General features: G+C 37.6%; 1 protein-coding gene across 1 annotated transcript in view; it reads right to left on the reverse strand.

Moving 5' to 3' along the window:
* Positions 1-25,199, reverse strand: part of ADAM9 (ADAM metallopeptidase domain 9) — a 112,912-nt gene that overhangs the window by 60,526 nt on the left and 27,187 nt on the right. The window contains exons 10-14 of the mRNA XM_045535839.1: positions 25,012-25,093; positions 24,379-24,512; positions 13,270-13,441; positions 1,670-1,762; positions 519-714 (exon numbers count right to left, since the gene is read on the reverse strand). Of these exons, the coding sequence (XP_045391795.1) occupies positions 519-714; positions 1,670-1,762; positions 13,270-13,441; positions 24,379-24,512; positions 25,012-25,093 (677 nt within the window). The remainder of the gene's footprint in view (positions 1-518; positions 715-1,669; positions 1,763-13,269; positions 13,442-24,378; positions 24,513-25,011; positions 25,094-25,199) is intronic.

Raw genomic sequence — 25,199 nt, forward strand, 5'->3', positions numbered from 1 at the left:
CAATAACTTGGCTCTTTAATCTACATGTATGCCTTTGATAAAAATCAAAATTTTATAATGAAAAAACAGAAAAAATTAAAAACATCCTAAATATCTATCAGTAAGAGAAGGTACAACTAAATCATGCTCCGTTTATCTAATGGATTACTCTAATGTACTATGATATAACAAATCAATATAGATGGATCTCAAGAACTTTCTGAGTGAACAATGCAAGCAGAAGACCCATGCATACAACTCTGTATTATCAAAACTAAAAAATGTTACTGTATATGGATGTTTATGTACTTTATACACAAAGGATAAAGATAGAGGGAGTAAAAGCAAGAAACATCAACCGAATCTGGACATATTAAATTCAAGACCATCATTGCCTCTGGATAAGAAGGCAGATGGGAGAAGAAGGGAGATAAGATGGGAAACAACAGCTTCAGCTTTATCAATAATGTTTTCCTTCCTTTTTAAAAAATCTAAATCAACAAATTAATCGAAGTTATCAATTAGAAATAATATCTTACTTGAGCCAAAGATGACTTGACACTGAGCGTCATAATACTGGCACATGCCATTGTAACAATAGGCTTTGTTATTCTGGCAAGGATATCCATTCTGAATAAAAACATCTGGCTGACAGAACTGAGAAGAACCATTGCAATACTCTGGAACATCACATTCATTGGTTTTTCCTCGGCATAAAGTACCTCCTGGAAGGAACTAGGGAAATGAGATTCAAATTAAACAGGAATAGCAGAACAATTTATAAAAATTAATCAAATTTGAAACTACAGTATTTATATCTATAAAGGGTTCTAACAATACCAAAAGACTGAATAACCCATTAGAAAAATGAACAAAAGCCAATTATAGGCAATTCATGTAAGTTGTAAATATGGAAAATGAAAAAACATAACCTCACTGTATAACCAAAAGAAATGCAAATTAAATAAAAATACAAAAATACTTTACAACTATTGAACTAACTAAAATTATAGAACTTGCTAGTAACAAATGTTGGCATAAGGAAACAAATATTTCATAACACTGCTGGTAGAAATACAGACTGGCACATTTATGGAAGATATAATATGCATATTCTGCCCCAGCGATTTCTCTTATAAGCAATAATTGGAAGCAATCTAAACATCCCTCATTAGTTGACTACATAAAGAAATTATGGTACAACCATACAAAGTCATACTAACTATATAGAACTATATAAATGAAAAAAGTCTGTAATATCTTGTTGGAAAAAAGTAGGTAGTAAAAATATGTGTATCTGTGTTACACACACATACACACCCACATTTGTATAGAAAAAAGTGACTAGGTTAACAACAAATTATCAAAAATGGCTATCTGAAGAGTGTAAAATGATAGCAGGTCTTTCATTTGCTACTTTCTATACTTTGGTATTGTTGAATTATTTCTAACAAGCATATATTACTCTAAAAATCAGGGGAAAAATATTTCCACTTAGGAAAAAAAAAATCTCAGTAGACCATTTATCATAAAAGAATGTGCTTTAAAATTGCAAACAAGTGGCATAAAATTTTTCCCACAATTATAAAATAAAAATAGTGCTCCCCTAGAGATTCCAGAAAACAAATTTTGATATACACAGATCTTTCTTTTTCCATATTTTTGTCCCTAACTGGGAGGAATTCCTTACCCAACAGTCTTTACAACAGTCACCATATGCACATTCAGCAAATGATTTAAGCTTACAAGTACTTCCTTCACAACAAGGGTCCAATTCACATTCCTGTGAACATAAAATGACTGTCAATAAAGAAATGAATTACTCGCATTAATACTCATTAATAAAATTCTTATCTTAGACCTAAAATCTACTTCATTTTAACATGGCTATAACAGTTACCCTCCAGAAACAGTTGCTTACTATCCTGGATTTATCAGTGTCTCTTTAGCTATAAATATTTAGGACTCAACATATTTCAAGGACTGAAGTCATAGAATGTGTGCCTTACTTAGTCTGCTCAGAATGCCATAACAAAATACCATAGACTGGGTGACTTCAACAATTTAGTTTCTCACAGTTCTAGAGGCTAGAAGTCTAAGATCAAGGTCCCCACTAATTCAGGTTCTGGGGAAGGCTCTCTTGGTGGCTTGCAGACAGCTGCCTTCTTGCTGTGTGCTCACATGGCCTTTCCTCAATGTATATGCACAAAGAAAAGGTGAGCAAGATGTCTGATATCTCTTCTTATAAGGACACTAATCTTACAGGACCAGAACCTCACCCTTATTTACCTCATTTAATCTTAATTACTTCCTTAGAGGTCCCATCTCCAAATGCAGCCCCACATCGTCACTTGGCTTCTTCCACTTTCCCATCATGCTTCTTCTATACTGACAGAGGTTCTCTTAAGAGCACTCTCAATAAATCACTGGCACCTAATCCTTGTCTCAGGCTCTGCTTCTAGGCCATCTGACCTACACATTTGGGGGCCACACACTCACTCAGTCCATAGCAGTGTGTTTAGCGATCACAGTGAAGTAAGCATCATAAAGGCGTTTCTCTGCAAGCTCAGAGTCTGACTTCTTTGGTGGGTGGCTCTTCACCCTTGGTGAACAATCCTTTTATCTTGCTTCGTTTCTCTCACTATACCTTGAGCCACCATGGCTCCTCCTTACCCTCAACCTCCCACCCACAGCGACATATTCTCCTCTATGTTAATATAGCAATGTCAATGTCCTGTTTTTTATGTTGCACTACAGCTTTATAAGATGTCATCATTAGGGAAAACTGAGTGAAAAGCACATGGGACTCTGTACCATCTTTGCAACTTTCTGTCAGCTTACAATAACAAAAATTTTAAAATAATGAACTATAATCTATATCTTGAAATATACCAAAAAAAAAAAAAACTTAAAATGAATCATGGACCTAAATGTAAAACCTAAAACTATATAACTCCCAGGAGAAAATTTTTGCAACTTTGGAGTAGGTAAAGAGTCCTTAGATACAACATCAAAAGCAAAGCTGATAAAAGCATAAATTGATAAAATGGGTTTCATCAAATGTAAAAGTCTGCTCTTCAAAAGATACTATTAGTTAAAGGCAAGACAATTTGGAGAAAATATTTACAAGTCATGTATCTGATAAAGGACTTGTATCTGGAATATATAAAGTGTTCTCAAAACTCAATAACAAATAACCCAAATTTTAAAATGGGAGGAAGAGTTGAACAGACATATCACCCACCACAAGATACTCTGATGGCAAATAAGCACATGAAAACATGCTCAACACATCATTAGTCATTATGGAAATGTACACTCAAACCTCAGTGAGGTATCACCTTACGTCTAACAGAACAGCTAAAATTAAAAAGACCAATCATATGAAGTATTGGTGAGGACATGAAAGAACTATTAAGAGAACTCTCATACATTAACGGTGGGAATATGAAATGGTACAACCACTTTGCAAAGCAGTTTGAAAGTTTCCTGAAAAGTTAAATATACACTTACCATATGAACAAGTCATTCCACTCCTAGGAATTTACCCAAGAGAAATAAAAACATTTGTAAACGCTGAAAACTGGAAGTAGCCCAAATATCCATCAACAGATGAATACATGAACAAACTGCAGTGTATCCAAAGAACTCAATAATAAACTACAACAAAAAGGAATGAACTACAGGCACAGCTGCAACATGGATGAATCTCAAAAAAAATTATGCTGAGTAGGCTGGGCGCGGTGGCTCACGCTTAAAATCCTAGCACTCTGGGAGGCCGAGGCAGGTGGATCGTTTGAGCTCAGGAGTTCGAGACCAGCCTCAGCAAGAGCGAGACCCTGTCTCTACTAAAAATACAAAGAAATTATCAGGACAACTAAAAATATATAGAAAAAATGAGCCGGGCATGGTGGCGCATGCCTGTAGTCCCAGCTACTCGGGAGGCTGAGGCAGGAGGATTGCATGAGCCCAGGAGTTTGAGGTGGCTGTGAGCTAGGCTGACGCCACAGCACTCTAGCCCGGGCAACAGAGTGAGACTCTGTCTCAAAAAAAAAAAAATTATGCTGAGTAAAGAAGCCAGACAAAAAAAGTCATACTAGTTACATAAAATTATAGGAAAGACATACAAATATATAGTGATAGAAAGAAGATCAATGGTCATCTGAGAAAAATGGTGGAACAAAGAGGGGTAGATAGAAATAATTACTGAGGAGCATGAAGAACTTTTGGGGATGATGAGAAGTTTATTACCTTGATTGTGGTGAAGGTTTCACATATGTAGAAACATGCCAAAACCGATCAACTTGTACACTTTAAAGGTGCAGATTATTGTTGACTAAGTGCACACATTTCCCCATTTGTTACCCTTTATTTTGTCTTGATCAAACTTTAGACAGGCTTCTCTCTTTCCTACAGACCCCTAAACTCTTTTTGTTCCACCCCCTCCTCCCTAAAAAAGTAGAACTTCCCACCTTCTGGAAATTGGCTAACCACTGTAGATACTTCCCTGTCAGAACCTCACTGGTCATTTCTCCTCATTTCTCCAGCTTTCCTGTAAAAGATTCTGCTTATCTCTGCCCCCGTCTCAGTCTGTTTTGTTTTGCTTAACAGAATACCACAGACTGGGTCATTTATAAAGAATCAAAATTTATTTCTTATAGTTCTGAAGGCAGGAAAGTCCAAGATTTAGGGCCACATCTAGAAAGCACCTTCGTGTTATGTTATCCCATGGTGGAATATGAGAGGGCGAGTGAGTTTGTGCAAGAGGAGGGCTCCAGGGGCCAGACTTGCTTTATAATAACCTACTCCCATGATAAGGACGTCAATGTATTCATGAGGGTGGAGTCCCCATGACCTAATCACCTCTTAAAGGCCCCACCTTTTAATACTATTGCAATGGCAATGAAGCTTCAACATGAGTTGTAGAGGGAACATTCAAACCACTGCTCCTCCACCTTTATGCCACAAAAGAAAAACCTTTTCTGTTTGACTTTGAGATGCTTACAGATTTTGGAGATCAGAGCATTCTCCCTATTCAATAGTCTTTCTTCTGAATAAAGCCTTTCCCTATGCAAATCTGAATTTGTTTTTATCTGACACTGTATTCAATTATACTTCAATAAAGCTGGTAAATATTTTTCAAAAACATCATGCAGGACAGAGAGATGGCTTCATGAAAGAATAGGAATCAGGAAATAGACAATGCGTATAGGATATTACCTTATGGTAAAAGTATCATTTTAAATGGTTCCACAACAACTGACCATTAGTGGAAAAGTTTAATTTCCTAGCTTACTCCACATGCCATCTCCACAATTAAAGTGCTAACATAAAAATTGTAAATTAAAAAGTAGGGGAAGAATTTATTCAGGGGTTCTGAGGATGATCTGTAAATAGGACTATTAAAAGCCTGGTCAAGATACAAATTTCTGAAACTATTAAGGGAAAAATTTAATAAATTTGTCTACATTTAAATTTTAAATTACAGCATAATAAAATATGTACTATGAAAAGTTAAATGATAATCTAGAAACAGAAGAGAAATATTAGGGCACTTATAATAAAGGACTTATACCCCTCTTATATAAGGAGACCTAAAAATCAATTTAAAAGAAGATTCAATAAACCAATAGAAAAACTGACAAGGAATATAAAACAGTAATTCTTAGAAGAAAATGATCCCTGTGATCTATAATCATATGAAAAGATGTAAGCTAAAATAACATCTTATTTTTCACCCATCAGATTGCCAAAATTAAGAAAATGGGCATTATCCTGTGCTGGTAAGACTAGGGACACTGAACGGCACAATACACTATTGGCAGAAGTACAAATTGATACAGCCATTTTGTTAGAAATTTGGTAGCCTCCAATAAAATTTAATATACGTACACTTTTAGATCCAGTAATTCCACCTTTACATAACTATCTTAGGGAAATATTTTTATATATACACATGGAGTGTGTACAAGGATATACACTGCAGCACTGTTTGCAATAGAAAAACCCTAACTATAGTAATTAAATATCCATTAATGACAGTATGATTAAATAAACCATAGTACCTCCTTATATTAGAACACTACTCAGCAGATTAAAGGATTATGTTTATATAATGTAATGATATGGAAAAATGTCCAAGATATATTAATAGAAAAAATCTGCATACAACATATTAAATCTGATTTACGTGTAAAAATAAAAGCCAGAGTGACATCACCAAGATGGCAGAACAGGAAGCCCTAGATTCTCCTTCCCCCATAAGCATAGCCATTCAACAGCAACACAACGACCAATTCCCTTTGTGAGAAATCCAGAAACTAGTTAAAAGGCTATTCCATCCCAGGCAACTGCAAAACCAGCCACATGTATACCAGTAAGAAAACTAGAGAACACTCTCTGGCCACAATCCCAACCCAGGGCACACTGCATACAACTGGGAGGAAATCCTCAGCTCTTAGCATCTCCTTGAGGAGAAAAAGAGACCACACATCTAACAATATAACTTTTCAGGGTGCTGCCTGAAGGACTAGCTTCTATCTTACCTGTCTGAGCACTTACAGGACCTAGAATACACCAGACCCCTGGGGGCCAGAGAGAACAAAGGTGGTGGATTAAACTACCATGTGGGTACTCATCACAGCTCCTCACCCTGGCTCAGCACAGAGTAAATGGACAAAAACAAAAAACAAAAAAATACCACCTAGCTTCTCCCTGAGGAAGACCACTCATTCGATGTCACAATTTTTCTAGGTGCTACCCAAGAAATTGGCTCTTCCCTCTCTGATCTCAGAGCGCTGATGGAGCTGGCATATGCTAGACCCCTGTAGGCTACAAAGAACAAAGGCAGTGGTTTCAACTAGCACTCAGACGCTTGCCACAGCTCCTCCACCTGGCTCAACACAGCAAATGGACAAAAAAAAAAAAAAAAAAGGCCAGCTCTCAGCTTTTCCCTGGAAAGAGAAACAGACCACACGTCAAATGTTTCAAATTTTCTAGGGTTGCCCAATGAATTGGCTTCTGTTTCCCCCTCTTTTGGAATGCTGACAGGCTCCTGTAGTAATCTAGACACTAGAGGGCTGCTAACGATTAAAACAGCAATACACACTAGCACAAAGGTTTGAGAGGCCCAGAGAAGCTCTGGCCAGGTTAATCAGTAAAGGTCTTTCCCTGTACAAGGCCAATTCATAAAAACTGGGAGAGGTAGCAGTATTTTTCTAAGGCATAAATGCCAACACAGGGTCAAGGAAAATGAAGAATCAGGGAAACACAATCCAAACAAAGGAACAAGATAAAACTCCAGAAATCAACCCTAACAAAATGAACATATATGAATTATCTGGTAGAGTATTCAAAATAGCCATCATAAAAATGCTCAAAAAGCTCAGGAAAACAATGCATGAACAAAAGCAGAATTTCAACAAAAAGAAATACTATTTTAGAAGAACCAAATAAAAATTTTTGGCCTGAAAAATATAATAAATTAACAGAAAACTTTAACAGAGAGTTCAACAGCAGACTAGAGCAAGCAGAAGAAAGATTTAACAAACCTAAAGATGGATCATTGTAAATTATCCAGTCAGAGAAGCAAAAAGGAAGAAGAAGAAGATCGAAGAAAGTTTAAGGGACTTATGGGACACCATCAAGAGGAGGAATATATGCACTGTGGAAGTGCCACAAGGAGCGAAGAGAAAGTACCAAAAAGCTTATTCAAAAAAATAATCATTGAAATTTTCTCAGATCTGGGAAAAGAAATGGACATCCAGATCCAAGAACCCCACAGGACCCAAATAAGGTGTATTAAAAGAAATCGACACCAAGAAATGTTATAATCTAACTGTCAAAAGCCAAAGACAAACAGAAAATTTTCAAAGCAGCAAGAAGAAATAGATAGCATTACAATAATAGTGAGAGACTTCCATGTCTCATTTTAATTATGGATAAACCATCTAGACATAAGATCAATAAGAAAACAAACAGCTAGAACAACACTATAGACCAAATGAACCTAATAAACATATATAGAACATTCTACCCAATAGCAGCAGAATACACACTATGCTCAAATACACATAGAATTCTTGCCAGGATAGATCACAAGTTAGAGGTCAGATCACGAAACAGGTTTTAAAAAACTTGAGATAACTTAATTCACACTAATTACTTTTTCTGACCACAAAGGATGAAACTGAAATCAAAAAGGAAAAAATAATAATTAAAGCAGAAAGGAAACTGGAAAAATAACAAATATGTGGAAATTAACAACACAGTCTTGAACAACCCTTGGATCAAAGAAAAAATTAAATAGGAAATTAAAAAATACTTCAAGACAAATTAAAACAAAACACAATGTGTCAAAATGTTAGGGCAAGTGTTACAGCGAGTGGTCCCGAGGACAAACCGAGCGGCACACGGAGAGTCGGAGAATCAACGTTTATTCGCCGGCGGGCTCAGAGGGGTCTCGCCGCCAAATTCTGAGCCCCGTCTGCCTAATTTTTCCCATTTTTATTAAGTTGGGGTGATCCAAGGGGAAGGGGGGGTCTCAGGTCACAATGCCCACCAGGTAATAAGATTAGTGTCTGCACTAGGCAATAGGATTAGTGTTATGCTGATGTGCCAAATGTTAGGGTAGTGATATGTTAATGTACCAGGTGTTAGGTTAGTGATATGCTAATGTGGGTCCTCCGTGGGGCCCGGGGGTCTCAGGCGCGAGCTGAGCTGCGGTGCCAAGTAATAGATGGGAGTTTTCCTTATCAAAAACTTCTGGGATGTCGTAAAAGCAGTACTAAGAGGAAAATTTATTGTGATAAATACCTACATTAAAAAGCCTATCTTAATATCTTAAGGAACCACAAAAGAACAAAAAATTAAGCCCAAAGTTAGCACAAGGGAGGAAATAAGTTCTAGAACAGAAGAAACAAAATTGAGGCTAGAAAAATACAAATTTTTTTCAAAAAACAAGAGTTTTTTTCAAAAGATAAGCAATATTGATAAACCTTTAGTCAGACTAAGAAAAAAACAAGACTAAAAATCAGAAATGAGAGGAGACACTTCAACTGACACCATGAATTAATCAGATTGTAAGAGACTACTGTGCATAATTACCCGTCAACAAATTAAACAGCTTAGGCTGGACGAATCAAGATGGCGGACGAGGAAAACCGCCAGCCAGAGTCTCTGCAAGAAACACAGATTTTAGAAGAAAGTGAAAAAAATAGGCAGACGAACATAGATGAGACGAGGGTGGGAAGCGAGAGTGCCTGAAGCCACAGGAGACCCCACATGAAGAGGCCGCAGAGGAGACCTGGGAGGAGCGAGACCCCCCCAGAGGCGCGGAGACCAGCGACAAGGGCCGGCGGGGCGGCTGCGTTCCCCTCCCCTGCGGCTGGGCTCCTGGGCAGAGAGACCTGGCCACTCCGGCCCAGGGACAGCCACCGCCAGTGAGCCGTGAGCCTCTTACGGACAGGGCACCGGGCTCCCAGCTCCCTCGGGCCCCTCCCGGCCCACAGACCCCAGCCGATTGGCAGGTGCCATATTGCTTCATTCTCCCCTCCGCCTTTGCCTACCAGCCACGCCCAGAGAAACAATTTAGCCACCACCACCCGGAGGCATCTGCAGGGAACGGGACCTCTCCTTTTGGGGACCTACAGCAAACTGAGGGGTACTCAGATGGCGAGCTCCCTATCCGCCAACCCTCCCAAGTGCTGCCTGCCTGGTGACTCCAGGACAGCGGGGCAAATCCCGAGGCGGAGAGACACCAACCCAGCCTGGGCACCCCGTGGGTGACTTGGGACCAGCACTCCTCTCCCTGGAAGGGTCAGGGACTGATCTCCAGGGCCCAGGGGACAGGCCTGCAGACCAGATCCTGTACACCCTGGCCTCAATCGCATTGCCCTGGGGCACAGAAGGGTTATTTGTGAAAGACCCTACAGAGTGTGTGTGCCTTCAGGGGCAGACCAGCGGGCCTGAGGGGCAGCCCTGCTCTCACGGGAAGGCCGTGCCCAGCCCGGGCTGCGATCCTAGGCAAGGAACCTCCTGGCCTGCAGGACAGCCAGGGCAGATCCACTGGCCTGAGGTCCCGCCTGCGGACAGAGAACCCAGAGAAGGGGAGGGTGGAGAGGAGCAAGGCCTGCTCTAGACTGCAGGTCTCAGACAGCCCCACCCCCATAGGCAGACTTTCCTGCTGAGAGGGGCCACTCCAGCCCCTCCCTAGCAGCTCCGCCCAGAGGCCAAGAGCAGACCTTTGACCCCTGCTAACAGCACCTGTGGGGCTTGAGGGCAGGCTCACCCCACCCAGCTCTGCCCACTCACTCCCTGACCTGCCCCCACTGAGGTGCAGAATAAGGACACACCTGGAAGTCCCAGGGCCCCACCCTCCACCTGAGGCACTAGAGTGCCTTTCCAGAGGAACGAGAGCCGGTTACAGGACCCAAAAACAACACTGCAGCCTGCCCCCCTCAGCAAGCGCCACCTACTGACAGGGAGGTCATTCTGCACACCCTTTTACTACATCTACCGACTCATCCTATAGGGTGTGGTCAACTGTCACCCACAGACACCACCTAGTGCCTCAAAGACTAAACAGGGTGTGTCATCATCCAAACAAAAATCTAAAGGCAGGAAGCAGCAGCTGATCCAGATGGGAAGGAATCAGCGAAAGAACTCCGGAAGTATGAAGAATCAAACAGAAAGCACACCCCCAAAGAGAAACACCAGCTCTCTAGCAAATGGACATTAACCAAACTCAGAACACCAAAATGACAGAAAAAGAATTTCAAACATGGATCATCAGAAAACTGAACGATATGCAAGAAAAAATGGATAACCAATACAAAGAAACAACAAATTAAACAGCTTAGAAGGAACAAATTCCTAGAACCGTGCATCATACCAAGCCTGAAGCACGAAGACATAGTAAGTCTGAAGAGACCTATGAGTAAATAGTGAGAACACTGAATCAGAAATCAAAAAACTCCCAAAAAGAAAAGCACAGGAACAATGGCTTCACTGGTGAAATCTACTAAACATTTTTTTAAAAAAACTAATACCAACCATTCTCAAACTCTTCCAAAAAATTAAAAAGGAGGGCACAGTTCCAAGCTCATTTTATGAGGCCAGCATCACTCAGATACCAAAGCCAAAGTCATCACAAGGGGGAAAAAAAAAAACCTACAGGCCAATATGCCTAATGAATACAGATGAAAAAATACTAGCAAACCAAATTCAACAGCACATTAAAGGTTATATAAACCACAACTTAGTAGGATTTATCCCTGGGTGCAAGAATGGTTCAATATATAAAAACCAATTATTGAGATATACCATATTAATAAAATGAAAGATAATAATCCCATGATCATCTCAATAGATGCAGAAAGTTTGATAAAATTCAACACCTTTTCATGATAAAAACCTGACAAACTAGAAATAGAGAAAACTACTTCAACGTAATAAAGGCCGTATATGAAAGTCCCACAGCTAACCTCATACTCAATTGTGAAAAATTAAAAGCTTTTCAACTCTAAGATCAGGAACAAAGCAAGGATGTCCACTCCTGCCACTTACAGTCAACATAGCGCTAGATACTAAAATGAAAGAGCTCGTCATTTGCGATAACATGGATGTGCCTTGAGGTTACAGTACTATGCTAAATGAAGTCAGTCAGTCATGAGAAACATATCCTGCAGGATTCTACTTACATTTGCTGTCTAGAACAGTCAAACTTCACGAAGCAGTGAGTGGCTGTCAGGGGCTGGGGGAAGGTAAAATGGGGAGTTGCCAATCAATGGGTATCAAGTCTCAGTTATATAAGATAAGAAAGTTCTAGAGATACGAACTACACAGTACCTATAGTTAACAATACAGTATATACTTAAAAATCTCTTAAAAGGGTCAATCTCATGGTAAGTGTTCTTTCTACAATAAAATAAAACTAAAAATAAATACTAAAACAAACCCAGTATTTACAAATGTACATACTGTAGGTAAATGTATAGGATAAAATCTAAAAAGAAATATACCAAACTTATAAGAGTGATAATTTCTAAAAGAAGTAAAAGATTCATCGGGGAAATAAAGGTGTGTAAGTTTGCTTTTATTTACTGTTTAAAGCTTTTATAACAAAAAAAAAAACCTGTGATATTTGATGGGGAGAGAGTATTTTTTTTAAGAGTAATTGTGCAGTGAGAAAGCTCAAGAGGCAAATATAAATTATTATTTTAGTAAGTTTGGTAATGAAGTAAACAGCTGGGAGAAAGCAAGACTAATAAAATATTTAAGGAGAAAAAGCAAGGTCTTAGTTATCTTAACAGTATCTTAATTTAGAAATTATACATAACTTCTTTAGGCCTAGTTTTCCTCATCTGAAAATAAGAACATTAAGAATACCAATCTCTTAGGGTTACTACAAGGACTATACTGTGTAAAACATTTACCAGAAGTCCCCGACATGCATCAGTACTGCAATAAAGGCCGAACACAGCTTCAACATGGGACACACACTCCCTTTCTGAAAAGCAAAGTTATCTGGTAAAACCCAGGTGTGGTCAGGTAAGGAAGAAGATGATATACTTGGGGAAAAGATTGAGAATATAGTAGGATTTACATATGACTGAGCAAGTGTCTTTAAAATGTAATGAAACTAAGTCAATAAATAAATAATAAAACTTAATGCAAGGCCTGGGGAGGAAAGGCTTACACAGGCCATTCTGAGGAGTCTGTCTACAGAACAGTAATAATAAAGATGGGTAAGGACTTGTGGCAGTAAGTGTGGGTGACAGGTCTGATAAAGCCAGAGATCAGTAGGTAAACTGAAGGTTAACAAAGGAGAATGCTAGTTTGAGCAGCAAAAATTTTGATATTGAAGGACTCTGGAGGACAGGCCAGCTTCAATTCATTTTTAAGATGAGTCCAACTGAATAAATATTTCTGCAATGGCAGTGCCACAATGGTGGAAGCTTACAAGTAAAGAGCCAAGTGCAAAAGTGATTAGTTCCTTAAAGTAAATAAACAAGCCAATAACCATAATAGAAATCGTAGAAGATAGCAAAAAGACAGAAGAACAAACATGGCCCTTTCCCTGACGTCAAAACAGATGGCACCGTTACTTATAGTCTGAGGAGGAGGCGATGACCAACCCCAGGAACATGTGCACACAAGCAAAATAACAATCCTCATCTTGCCTCTAAATTTTACTTCAGCTGTTATGCCAGAGTTGCCCAAAATAAGTAATTTTATTTCTTACAAATCTCATAGTAATTTTACAAAGCAAAAATCAAAAATTAAACTGACCTTTGGAGTACCACAGTCACACTCTTCCCCAGGGTCCACCAGTTTATTACCACAGAATGGAGCACTGTAGGCTTCATCAGGCTTTGGAATATTAAGAAGGCAGTTTCCTCCTTTATTCAAAGTTAACTTCTCAAAGTCTTCTGCACTGCAGCTGCTAAAGTTTCTGGAACCTCTGTAATAAACATTAAGAAAAAGATCTCATGTCATAGTGATCACTCATTTTGAAAATTTTAAGTCATGTCTTCAACCAATTAAAAGTGAATGTTTTCAATGGCAGAAAATAAGCTAACAAAAGTAGATAGAAATGAGAATATCTATTCCTAAAAAATACAGAATATTACTTCAGTTACTACATAGCAGTTTACTATTTTGATTACAATATATTACACCTCCATGAAAATATCTTCAAAACATATAACTTACATTGAAATACAAAATCATGATTCAAAGCCTCAGAAAAGACCTTAAAAATTATCTAGTCCTATACAGAATTAAATTTTATTTATCTAATATACCAAAAGTTCTTCAAATATTAGAAGACGGCTACATGTTGTCTCCAGTCTTTTTTTATTCTCCAGGATAACATTCTGATGTTCCTCCCATGCCCACTGTCACTTACGGGAATCATGTAAAAATAATGTGAATGGGCAATTCCAGAGCAGATGTGTTTTGGCCATCAAGAGGCAGACTGCACGGTACAGAATTTCCACCACTCCTACGTGACAAGTTTTCAGTTTGAGTTTTAAATGCCTTTTACAATAACTCCTGGAAACCACGGTTAATAGTTTGAAGGTTAGGCTTTAAGAAATTGTCTGACTTGAGTTGTCCATGTGACATTTATACAAATGCAATTTTAATATGTTCTACCTGGGTTTTTTCATTATTATCTTAATAACTCCAAAATATTTTCACATAGTTCCACTGGCTATTTTTACCTCTGAAAACTAGAGAAAAATACACCTATATACCACAAATCTTTGAGAAATCCACATCACATTAAAATTTCATCAGGGGTAGTCCTATTTTATTTTTGCTTTTGTAGCCCAAACTTTTTATATGATATTCAAAAAATTATTTGTAAGGCCATTGTCAAGGAGCTTTTCCCTGACACTTACTTTCAGGAATTTTATGGGTTCGAGTCTTAACATTTAGATATTTTATCCCCTGAAAGTGGACTTTTGTATACAGTGTAAGAGTCCAATTTCATTCTTTTTCATGTAGAAATCCAGTTTTCCCAGCACCATTTATTGAAGAGACTGTCCTTTCTCCACTGTGTCTTCCCAGTGCCCTTGTCAAAAATTGACTGTATATGTTTGGATTTAATTCTGGGCTCTCTATTCTGCTCCATTGGTCTGTGTGTCTGTTTTTATACCATTATCATATTGTTTTGATTACTATAGCTATCAAATGAAAAACCTTCCGCACAGCAAAGGAAACACCAACAAAATGAAAAGGCAGCCTATAGATTGGGAGAAAATATTTGCAAACCATGTATCTTATCAGCAGTTAATGTCTAAAATATATAAAGAACTCACATATTCAATACCAGAAAAACAACCCAATTTATAAAATAGGCAAAGGACTTCAATAGGCATTTCTCCAAAAATGACAGAAAAATGGCCAAGACGTATGTGAAAAGGTGCCCAATATTACTAATCATCAGGGAAAGGCAAATAAAAACCACAATGAGCTATCATGTCACACCTGTTAGGATGGCTATCATCAAAAAGACAAGAGATAACTGCTGGTAAGGGTGTGGAGAAAAGGGACCCCTTGTACGTTGTTGGTGGGAATGTATTAATATTAATAGGTTAGTACAGACATTGTGGAAAATAGTATGGAAGTTCCTCAAAAAATTAAAAATAGAACTATAATATGATTCAGCATTCCTACTACTGTGTATACACCCAAGGGAAATGAAATCAACACCTCATAAAGACATCTGCATTCCCATGTTCCGTGTAGCATGATTCACAATAGCCAAGATACAGAAATAACCAAAGTGCCCAGCAATGGATGAATAGATAAACTGTTTCATATTATTCAGCCTGAAGAAGATTCTGCTATTTGCCACAACATGGATGAACCTGGAGGACATTAAGTTAAGTGGAATAAGCCAGACATACACACAAAACAAAAATAACATGATCTCACTTCTATGTGGAATCTAAAAAAAAAATCAAATACACAGAAATAGAAAATAAACCAGTGATGATGGTGGAGGGGGAGGAAATGGGGAGATGTAGGGCTGATACAAAGTAGTAGATATATATGATGAACAAGTCTAGAAAGCTAGACTATAGTTAATAATATTGTATTATATTTGGAGTTTTGCTAAAAGAGTAGATTTTATGTGCTCTTGCCACCAAAAAAAAAAAAAAAATGGGTAACTATGAGGGATGATGGATATGTTAATTTGCTTGACTGTAGTAACCATTTCACCATCTATAAGTATACCAAAAGATCACGTTGTATACCTTAAATATATATAATATACACAATATAATAAAATATATACAATAAAATTATAAATATATAATCAGGGGAATTTGGTGCCCTGAAAGAATCTCTTTTTCATCAGTTTGAGCAATGATAACCAAAAGTTAGGAGTGAAAACCATGTTGCATTATAGTTGTTGAGGAAGCATCCCTATCTAAGGCTACGTGTTTTGTACATCTACAAACTTCTAAGAAACAGACTTTTTGTGAGACTTTTTGCCCTAGGTAGACATGTTACACTCTTCTTTGCTAACTGGTCTCAGGATAGTATACAGTCCTGGCTCCTGGTTTTTGGGATTGGAAAGCAGTCTGCCTAGAACATTTTGGTACTGTTTACTACCATTTGACAAGAGTCTTTGGATGTGGGATATTAAAGGATTTTAACAGACTGACCAGCAGAAAAAGAAAAGAGAAACAACATGAATAATCAATTGCTTATGACAAAAGAATAAGCAAAGACAAAACTTGTAAAAAGAAAAGATTAGCACAAGGCTTTTGACAGTAACAGAAAGACTTGTTTTACATATTCTTTTTCTTGCTACTCTGCTAAGAATATTATAAGGAGGAGTTCTTTTGTGGAATATCAATCATCCATTCAATTCAACAAATACTTATTAAACATTTATTATGTACAAGGCACTCTTCCTGGTGCAAGGGACAAAACTATGAACATAGCAGACAAAAATCCCTGCCCCTGTGAAGGTTACACTCTCGTGAGTGATACAGATGATAAACATAAGTGAATTAGATACCGTATTAGACAGTAGTGAGTGCTATGGGATAAAAAGGCAAGGGGTGTAGGCAATGAGCTCTCCAGGGGAAGGGATGATTGCAATTTTAAAAGCGCAGTCAAGACAGGCACTTCAAACCCTGTGACATTTCAATCAAAATTAGGTATCTGTGGAAAGAACATTACAGGGAAAAGGAATAGCAAGTACCAAAACCTTACGGCAGAAGCATGCCTGGCATGTTAAAGGAACAATAGGGAAGCCAGTGGGGTTGCAGTACAGTGAGTCAGTAAGGAAATGACTAATGAGAGATACAGTCAAGGAAGATGGGAATAGGCCACTGTAAGAATCTGGCTTTTTACTATAAGTGAAATGAGGAAATGGGGTGGGGAGGACAAGTGACATGATTTGACTTATATTTTAATAGGATCATCATGGTTGCTACTGTTATGCAGGAAGACTACTCAGAAGTAGTCTTCTACTAAATCCACTAAATAGATGATGATGGGCCAGAATGGTAACAGTGGAAGCAGTTAGAAGTGGTTAGATTATTTGCATTTCAAAGGAACAGCCATTAAAATAAAGAGTAAGAGAAAAAGGAGATGTCAACGATAACTAGCTGTCCTGAGAGACTGGAAGGAAGGAATTACCATTAAATAATGTGGGGAAGATTGTAGATAGATCAGGTTTTAGGAGGGATAACAGGAGTTTGAGATTATTAGACAACAAGTAAAAAGATCAGACTCCTAGTACATATAATTATTTGCTATAATAAAAAAGGAGACTTCAATTTAAACAGAGGTTTGTAATTGTTAATTTCTTTTCTATTGTTGATCTTTATGTGGTAAATACAGTGCCTGCCACATAGTGCACACAGCCATGTTTCCTGTAGAATATATGTAACTGGGCAATAGCCACAGAAGCTGTGCAGACATATGTACATTCCTACACCTGAGTCCCTAATTTGAACCACCCAAAGTCTACCATTTCTAAAGAGGCTATTTTTAAATAAGATTGTTATTTAGTAGTTGTAGCACATTTTCTTATAATCAATGTTTTAAATGTTTGATCCTAGGGCAATCTACCAAGAAAAAAATCTATTTCAATCACAATGAAGTTGACTATAGTACTGAAAAGTATAACAAAATGATAAGCACTTCTGGTGCTTTTTAGCAGATAAAGATAGTAACAAACATCCCCCAGTGTTGGCCTTCAATAATGCCTTAAAAAAGGCTTCGTAGACTACAGTGAAGCTATCCTTGCACTACCCATCCCTGGCTGGCACCTAAGGAGCATGATCTTACTCCTGATATGTGACTTGAATAGCAACTAAAGGATTCCTAGTCTCCACCTATCACCTCTAGACTCTATAATATTAAAATTTAAATATCTCCCCATCTCTTTTCTCACATCTAGGTGAGTTTTTCAAAACTGCTTCAAAAGGAGATTGACAATGATAGAAATGGTCTACAAAAGGAAATGATTTTTTTAAAATTCACTATCATTTAGAAGATTATTTTTATGAGTAATGTGGAAATAACCAGAACACGTTTCCACCATTACAATACTGACCCCCACAGCCCAGGATTAGGAAGACCTAGTAAGAGACTGTAAGTGATGGCAATTAATTAGATTAAGAAAAAAAGAGCACCTGATTATGGAGGAATTCTGACACAGATGGCACTGAGCAGCAGGGTTCAGAAAGTCATTTCTCTGGAAGGGCATCTCCCAGGAAGAGCACCTCACACTTTCAGGAATCCAAGAGCAGAATGTGAGGAAATACTACTTGGCCCAAAAAATATCACAAATAACAACAAAAATCTTATTACAAAGTTAGATTATCTCTTTTATTAAATAGAACACCAAAAGACTGAGTTATCTAGAAAAAAAAATGAAACATCCATATCACTTGCATCTAAAAAAAGGCTTAACAAAATGAATAAGAAATTAAAGTTATTAAACAACATATGAAGGAGAGAGTAGAAAATCTGCCCTCAAAAAAAGATTTAATACTACCTAGGATAACATAATCCTAGTTCAGAAATTATTCTTACAAAAAAATTTTCAAATACAATAGCCTACACAGTATCAAAACATAACAAGACACAAGATACTATGAGGAGGCCAGGCATGGTGGCTCACGCCTGTAACTCTAGCCGAGGCCGAGGCAGGTGGATCATTTGTGCTCAGGAGTTCGAGACCAGCCTGAGCAAGAGTGAGACCCCGTCTCCACTAAAAATAGAAAGAAATTATATGCACAACTAAAAATATATACAGAAAAAATTAGCCGGGCCTAGTGGCACATGCCTGTAGTCCCAACTACGCAGTAAGGAGGCAGAAGGATCGCTTGAGCCCGGGAGTTTGAGGTTGCTGTAAGCTAGGCTGACACCATGGCACTCTAGCCTGGGCTTAAAAGCAACCAATACGTCCTTCAGTAGGTGAATGGATAAATAAACTGTGCTATATCCAGACAATGTAATAATAAATGCTAAAAAGTAATGAGCTATCAAGTCACGAAAAGATATGGAGGAACCTTAAATGTGTATTGCTAAGTGAAAGAAGCCAATCTGAAAAGACTACACACTGTATGATTCTAAATATATGATATTCTGGAAAAGGCAAAATTATGGAGACAGTAAAAAGATCAGCAGTTGCTAGGGTTGGAGGGGTACTGAGGGATGACTAAGTAAAGCAAAGAGGATTTCAGGGCAATGAAAACATTCTGTATGATACCAGATGGGGGATACTTGTCCATACTCATAGAATGTACCACACCAAGAGTAAACCCTAATGCAGACTAGCGACTTCAGGAAATTATGATATGACAATGTAGGTTCATCAATTGTAACAACAGTACCACTCTATTGGTAGATGTTGACAACAGGGAGACTATGTATGTGTGATGGAAGAAGGTATAATATATGGGAGAGGTATTTCTACTTTCCTCTCAATTATGCTGTGAACCTAAAAACTGCTCAAAAAAAAAGTCTTCTGAAAAAATTGAAGAGGAAGGACACTTACAAACTCATTTTATAAGGCCAGCATTACCCTGATATCAAAGCTAGACAACATAAAACAAGAAAAGAAAATTAAAGGCCAATATTCCTAATGAATGTGAATGTAAAAATCTTCAACAAAATACTAGCATATCAAATTCAACAGCAAATTAGAAGAATTATACACCCTGACCAAGTGAGATGTATACCTGGGTTGCAAGAATGGTTCAACATACATAAATTGATTAATGTGACATACCACATTAACACAATGAAGAATAAAAATCACATGATCATCTCAACAGATGCAGAAAAAGTATTTGATAAAATTCAACATGCTTTATGATAAAAAAATCTTAAACTAGGAATAGAGGGAAATTATTGCAACATAATAAAAGCTATATAGAGAAAGCCCACGGCTAACATCACATTCAACAGTAAAAACTGGAAAGCTTTTCCATTAACATCAGGAACAAGACAAGGATGCCTACACTTCAGCCACGTCTATTCAACATTGGACTGGAAGTCCTAGCCAGAGCAAACAGACAAGAAAAAGAAATAAATTTATCCAAACTGGAAGGAAGAAGTAAAACCATCCCTGTTTACAGATAATATTATATTTTTATATATATACCTAAATGCCACCAAAAAAACTTTAAGTTCAATTGCAGGATACAAAACTGACACACAAAAATCAGTTTCTTTCTATACATTAATAATTAAATACACAAAAAGGAAATTAAGAAAACAATGCCATTGACAGTAGTATCAAAAACAATAAAATACTTAAACTTAACCAATGAGATGAAATACTTGTACACTAAAACTAAAAAACATTGCTAAAAGGAATCAAAAATGATACAAATAAATGGAAAGACATCCTGTGATCATGGATTGGAAGACTTAATATTGATAAAATGTCCACATTACCCAAAGTGATCTACAGATTCAATATAATCCCTATCAAAATTCAAATGGCATTTTTAACAAAAATAGAAAAACAATTCTAAAATTCATATGACACCACAAAAGAGTCCAAGTAGCCAAAACTATCTCGAGAAAGAACAAATTTGGAAGCATAACATTTCCTGATTTCAAAACTACAGTAATTAAAGCAATATGGTACTACCATAAAAACCGACATATAGACCAATGAAACAGAATAGAGAACCCAAAAGTGAACCCATGCATATATTTTAACAAGGGAGCCAAAATACACAATGAGGCAAGGATAGTCTTGTCAACAAACGGTGCTGGGAAAATTGCATATCCACAAGCAAAAAAAAATAAAATTGGACACTTATCTCACACAATACACAAAAACTAACTCAAAATACATTAAAAGACTTAAACATAAGGCATGAAACTATAAAACTCCTAGAAGAAAACATAGAAGAAACTCTCCATGACATTGATCTTGGCAATGATTTCATGAATATGACTGACATCACAAGCATAAGCAACAAAGGCAAAAATAAACATGTGGACCTACATCAAACTAAAAAGCACCTGCACAGAAAAGGGAATAATCAATAGTGTAAAAAGGCAACTACAAAATAGGAGAAAATATCTGCAGATCATATATCTGATAATGGGTTAATATTTATTAATAAAATATATAAGAAACTCCTATTAATATAATTAAAAAAATAATAACCCAGTTTAAAAATGGGCAAAGTTTTAAACAGACATTTCTCCAAAGACATACAGAGGACCACCAGGTATATGAAAGGGTGCTTAACATCATTAATCACCTCACGGTGGCAGCATGCCTCCACCTCAATTTCTGTAGGGTCAGTCTCTCCTACAGCCATAGTAACTCTCCAAAAGCCAGTACCAGTTCCCTTCCTCTACATCAACTATATTCCTAGGAAGTTTATACATCCAAGTTAGCCCGCAAAAAATTCTTTTTGGCTCTTCTCCAGGGAAAAATGGTAGATACCTTATACTTGAGATCAATACAGAAAATATGCGGGACTTGTTTAGAGAAGACACAGAAGTTTACTGAAGGCAGTAATAAATAGTAAAGGCAGCGTTATTTTATGAGAAGGCTAAATATTGGAAATGTAACTGCCTTCATCAGATATTAATTCATAAATGTAAGGTAATGTCCAATCAAGTTCCAGGTATTTCTATAATACTTTCCTTTTGGAACATGACAAAATGAATTTAAAATCAATTTGAAAGAATAATTTTGTGATAATGTGAAAAAAATACTGAAAAAGAAGACCCCTATAGAAGGCTATCAGTACTAGGCATTACCATGTTTTGGGAAAGTACAGTATTAACTCACATGCATAATAATAAACACATCAATAGACTGACAGTTTCAATATACTCTAAGTTTTAAACATAATATTCATAATACCATTCTCTTCAAAACATTATAATTATACTTTAAGTCTCTTGGACACAAAGTTCACTTAGGGGAGTGTTTTTAAATTACCAACTCATTTAGGGTTTTTGTTTTGTTTTGTTTTGAGACAAGGTCTCGCTCTGTTGCCCAGGCTAGAGTGCTGTGGCATCAGCCCAGCTCACAGCAACCTCAAACTCCTGGGCTCAAGCAATCCTCCTGCCTCAGCCTCTCGAGCAGCTGAGACTAGAGGTACTCGCCACCACGCTTAGCTAATTTTTCTATTTTTAGTAGAGACCGGGTCTCAATCTTGCTCAGGCTGGTCGTGAACTCCTGACCTCAAGCGATCCTCCTGCCTCGGCCTCTCAGAGTGCTAGGGTTACAGGCTTGAGCCACTGCGCCCTGCCAAGGGTTTTTGTCATTAATATCTGGTTTTAACCCATTGTGGTAAGAAAAGGAGCCCTGCTCTTTTCTGTGTCACCACCACCACCACGCCGCCCGAGGCCCTCCCAATCTGCCACACCCTGCTCTATTTTATTTCCCAATAGCACTTATCACCTTCTAGCATTCCACATCATTGATTTACTTATTATGTTTACAGGTTGTCTTCCCCCACTAAAAAGTAAACTCCTTGAAGGGCAAGTCCTTCTCTAATTTGCTGAGGTATTCAAGTGCTGAAAATAAAGTCTGGCACATAGTTAATATTCAATAAATATTTGACAAGCAAATGAATAAAATATGGGTCCACTCTTCACTGTTTCTTATAATCATGTTAAATTTCACCACAGCATTGTTTCATGGCACTCCTTCCTTAACTCTGAATGCCTTTTTCATTTCAATCTTGTCTTGTTTCCTTGTTCATTATTCATTTCTTGGTTCCCCAAATTCATGTCTTCCTCAACTTCACTGCCAGCCAGAGCAAATACTAAATTTACTTCCCTCTCCTACAGAAAATATTTAACAAACATATGACTTTTCTTATGTATATAATCATTTTTTTTATGAGGGATGGCTTTTCATAAGCACGATTTTAATTCTTCCATATCTATTTTTGAGGCTAGTATTTTCTCCAAGACTGTAAATTCTGCTTCAGTGCTTCCCTGTACAACATGGGATTAGATCTATACTCTCAGACCAGCAGCTGAAGGTCCGGCTAACAGAAGTTGCTACGCTGTCAGTGCTGCCGGAGCCTGGGGGAGGTGGGATGGGGCATGAAGCCTGGAGGCCACATATATTCCCATGTGAAGTCTTCATCTGTGTTTGCTAAAGAGATCCATCTCTCACACCTGATCTTCTCTCAGGCTCAGCTTCTGCTCCATGTATGCACTGCAACTATATCCGGCTCTCTGTTTAGAACTACTGCCTACTAAATTAGGAAGGAATCTTGTTGCTTTATGATAAATCTGCATCAGAAAGAAGCCCAACTACCCTTGGACCCTCTATTATAATTATTTTTGAACTCTGGCAAAGGAAGGGGCTCCAAGACCAGATCATACGTTCTGGATCCAGATTTCCTGACTTCAAATCCCAGTCAGGCATCTGGATGTGTGACCTCAGTTTCTTCATCCATAAATGGAGGTAACAAAGTACGCACCTCGTCACACTGTAGAGCAATAAGTGAGTGGACACCTTTTAAGTGCCTACAATAGTGCCTATACATAAAAAGAGCTTAATAAATGTTAACTATTCTTTCTCCTCCTCTCTGTCCTGTCTCCCACCTTTATCCTTATAAAACAGTGGTTTGTAATAGAAGTATGTCAAGATTTCTTGTTCTAGTTAGTTACAACAAAGCACTTTCTCAAAAAAGGGGTGTGTAAAGAAATTTTTCATATAGTCCTTCAATTTAATCCAATCTGCACTAAATACAACAGAAACGCCTTCCTAATTTGTAATTCAGATATAAATTTTTCCATGTTCTTCTATTATTTCAGTCTATCAGTCAGTTTACAGAAGAATGTAGTTACATACCTGTGCCTATATAAATGTTTTCTTCTTAAAGCTCTCCGGAATTATTTATTTAATTAAAAAACAGGCCAGGAGCGGTGGCTCACACCTGTAATCCTAGCACTCTGGGACGCCGAGGCAGGAGGATCGCTTGAGCTCAGTAGTTCAAGACCAACCTGATCAAGAGCGAGACCCCATCTCTACTAAAAATAGAAATAATTAGCCAGGAACTACTAAAAATAGAAAAAATTAGCCGGGCGTGGTGGCGCATGCCTGTTGTCCCAGCTACTCGGGAGGCTGAGGCAAGAGGACTGCTTGAGCCCAGGAGTTTGAGGTTGCTGTGAGCTAGGCTGATACCATGGCACTCTAGCCCAGGCAACAACAGAGCGAGACTCTTGTCTCAAAAAAAGAATAATGATAATAATTAAAAAATAGACTTCCCTTGGTGTATCATGTAATTAATTCTGGGGAACCAGGAATAATGTTTCCTGTTTTTTTCAACATAGACATGAGTATCCCTTAGAGTTAAGTAAGACTGATCTACAATACCATATTAAGAAGAATAAGAAGAAAGAACTCAAGTTACTCACGATGCTCCTGAATTCATGATGCAGCTCTTTGCTTCACAGAAACAATCTCTTCCATCATCATGATTCATTCCAAGATTATGACCCAACTCATGGGCAACAATGGATGCAAATATCTCCACAGTGATTTGCCCAAACTGTCCAAACACAGCAAGGTAGTAATTAGGTTTCTGAACAAAAAGGAAATATTTTGCTTCTTGGATTATTTTTTCATAAAAGGAAATTTATTCACTACAATGTTGACAGCTTATACTATAAATCAAGCATCTAACAACAGTCTTCATATATACATTTCATTCCAGTAAGAAACTGGCATGAATCACACACTGATGATGGAGATGGATCCTTTAGCAACAGATCAATTACTTTAAGAACTAACAAATGGTTCTAGCTTAATTCTCTCAAATGGAGCTTCTGTTTCCTCATCTACAAAAAGTAAAGAGCTGATAAACATATAATAAGTAGAAGAAAACTTGATCCAGTCTCTAGGGAAAGAATACATCTGCCACTTCTACTTTGCTCCTCGTAACACTCAAAATATTGTTTTAAGGACCAAGGGGAGGAAGTAGAGAGTCAAAAAATGCTTGACAGTATCCTAATGCAAATATCCAAAATTGAACATCAAGAACAACATACCACATTAATCCCGCCTGCGTGGCTCCTTGAACACACTGTTCCCACAAATGCCATTCCTGCAGTCCCACCAAAACCTTTCTTTCTAAATGAAAAGGTAAAAGTTATAAAATGTACTTGAGGAAAAATGGAACACATTACTCCTATTTCTATGGGTAATCTTAACTGGATTGGGAGAACCTACAAAAACT

Source organism: Lemur catta, chromosome 22 (genome assembly GCF_020740605.2).
Source record: "Lemur catta isolate mLemCat1 chromosome 22, mLemCat1.pri, whole genome shotgun sequence".
Taxonomy (NCBI): Eukaryota; Metazoa; Chordata; class Mammalia; order Primates; family Lemuridae; genus Lemur; species Lemur catta.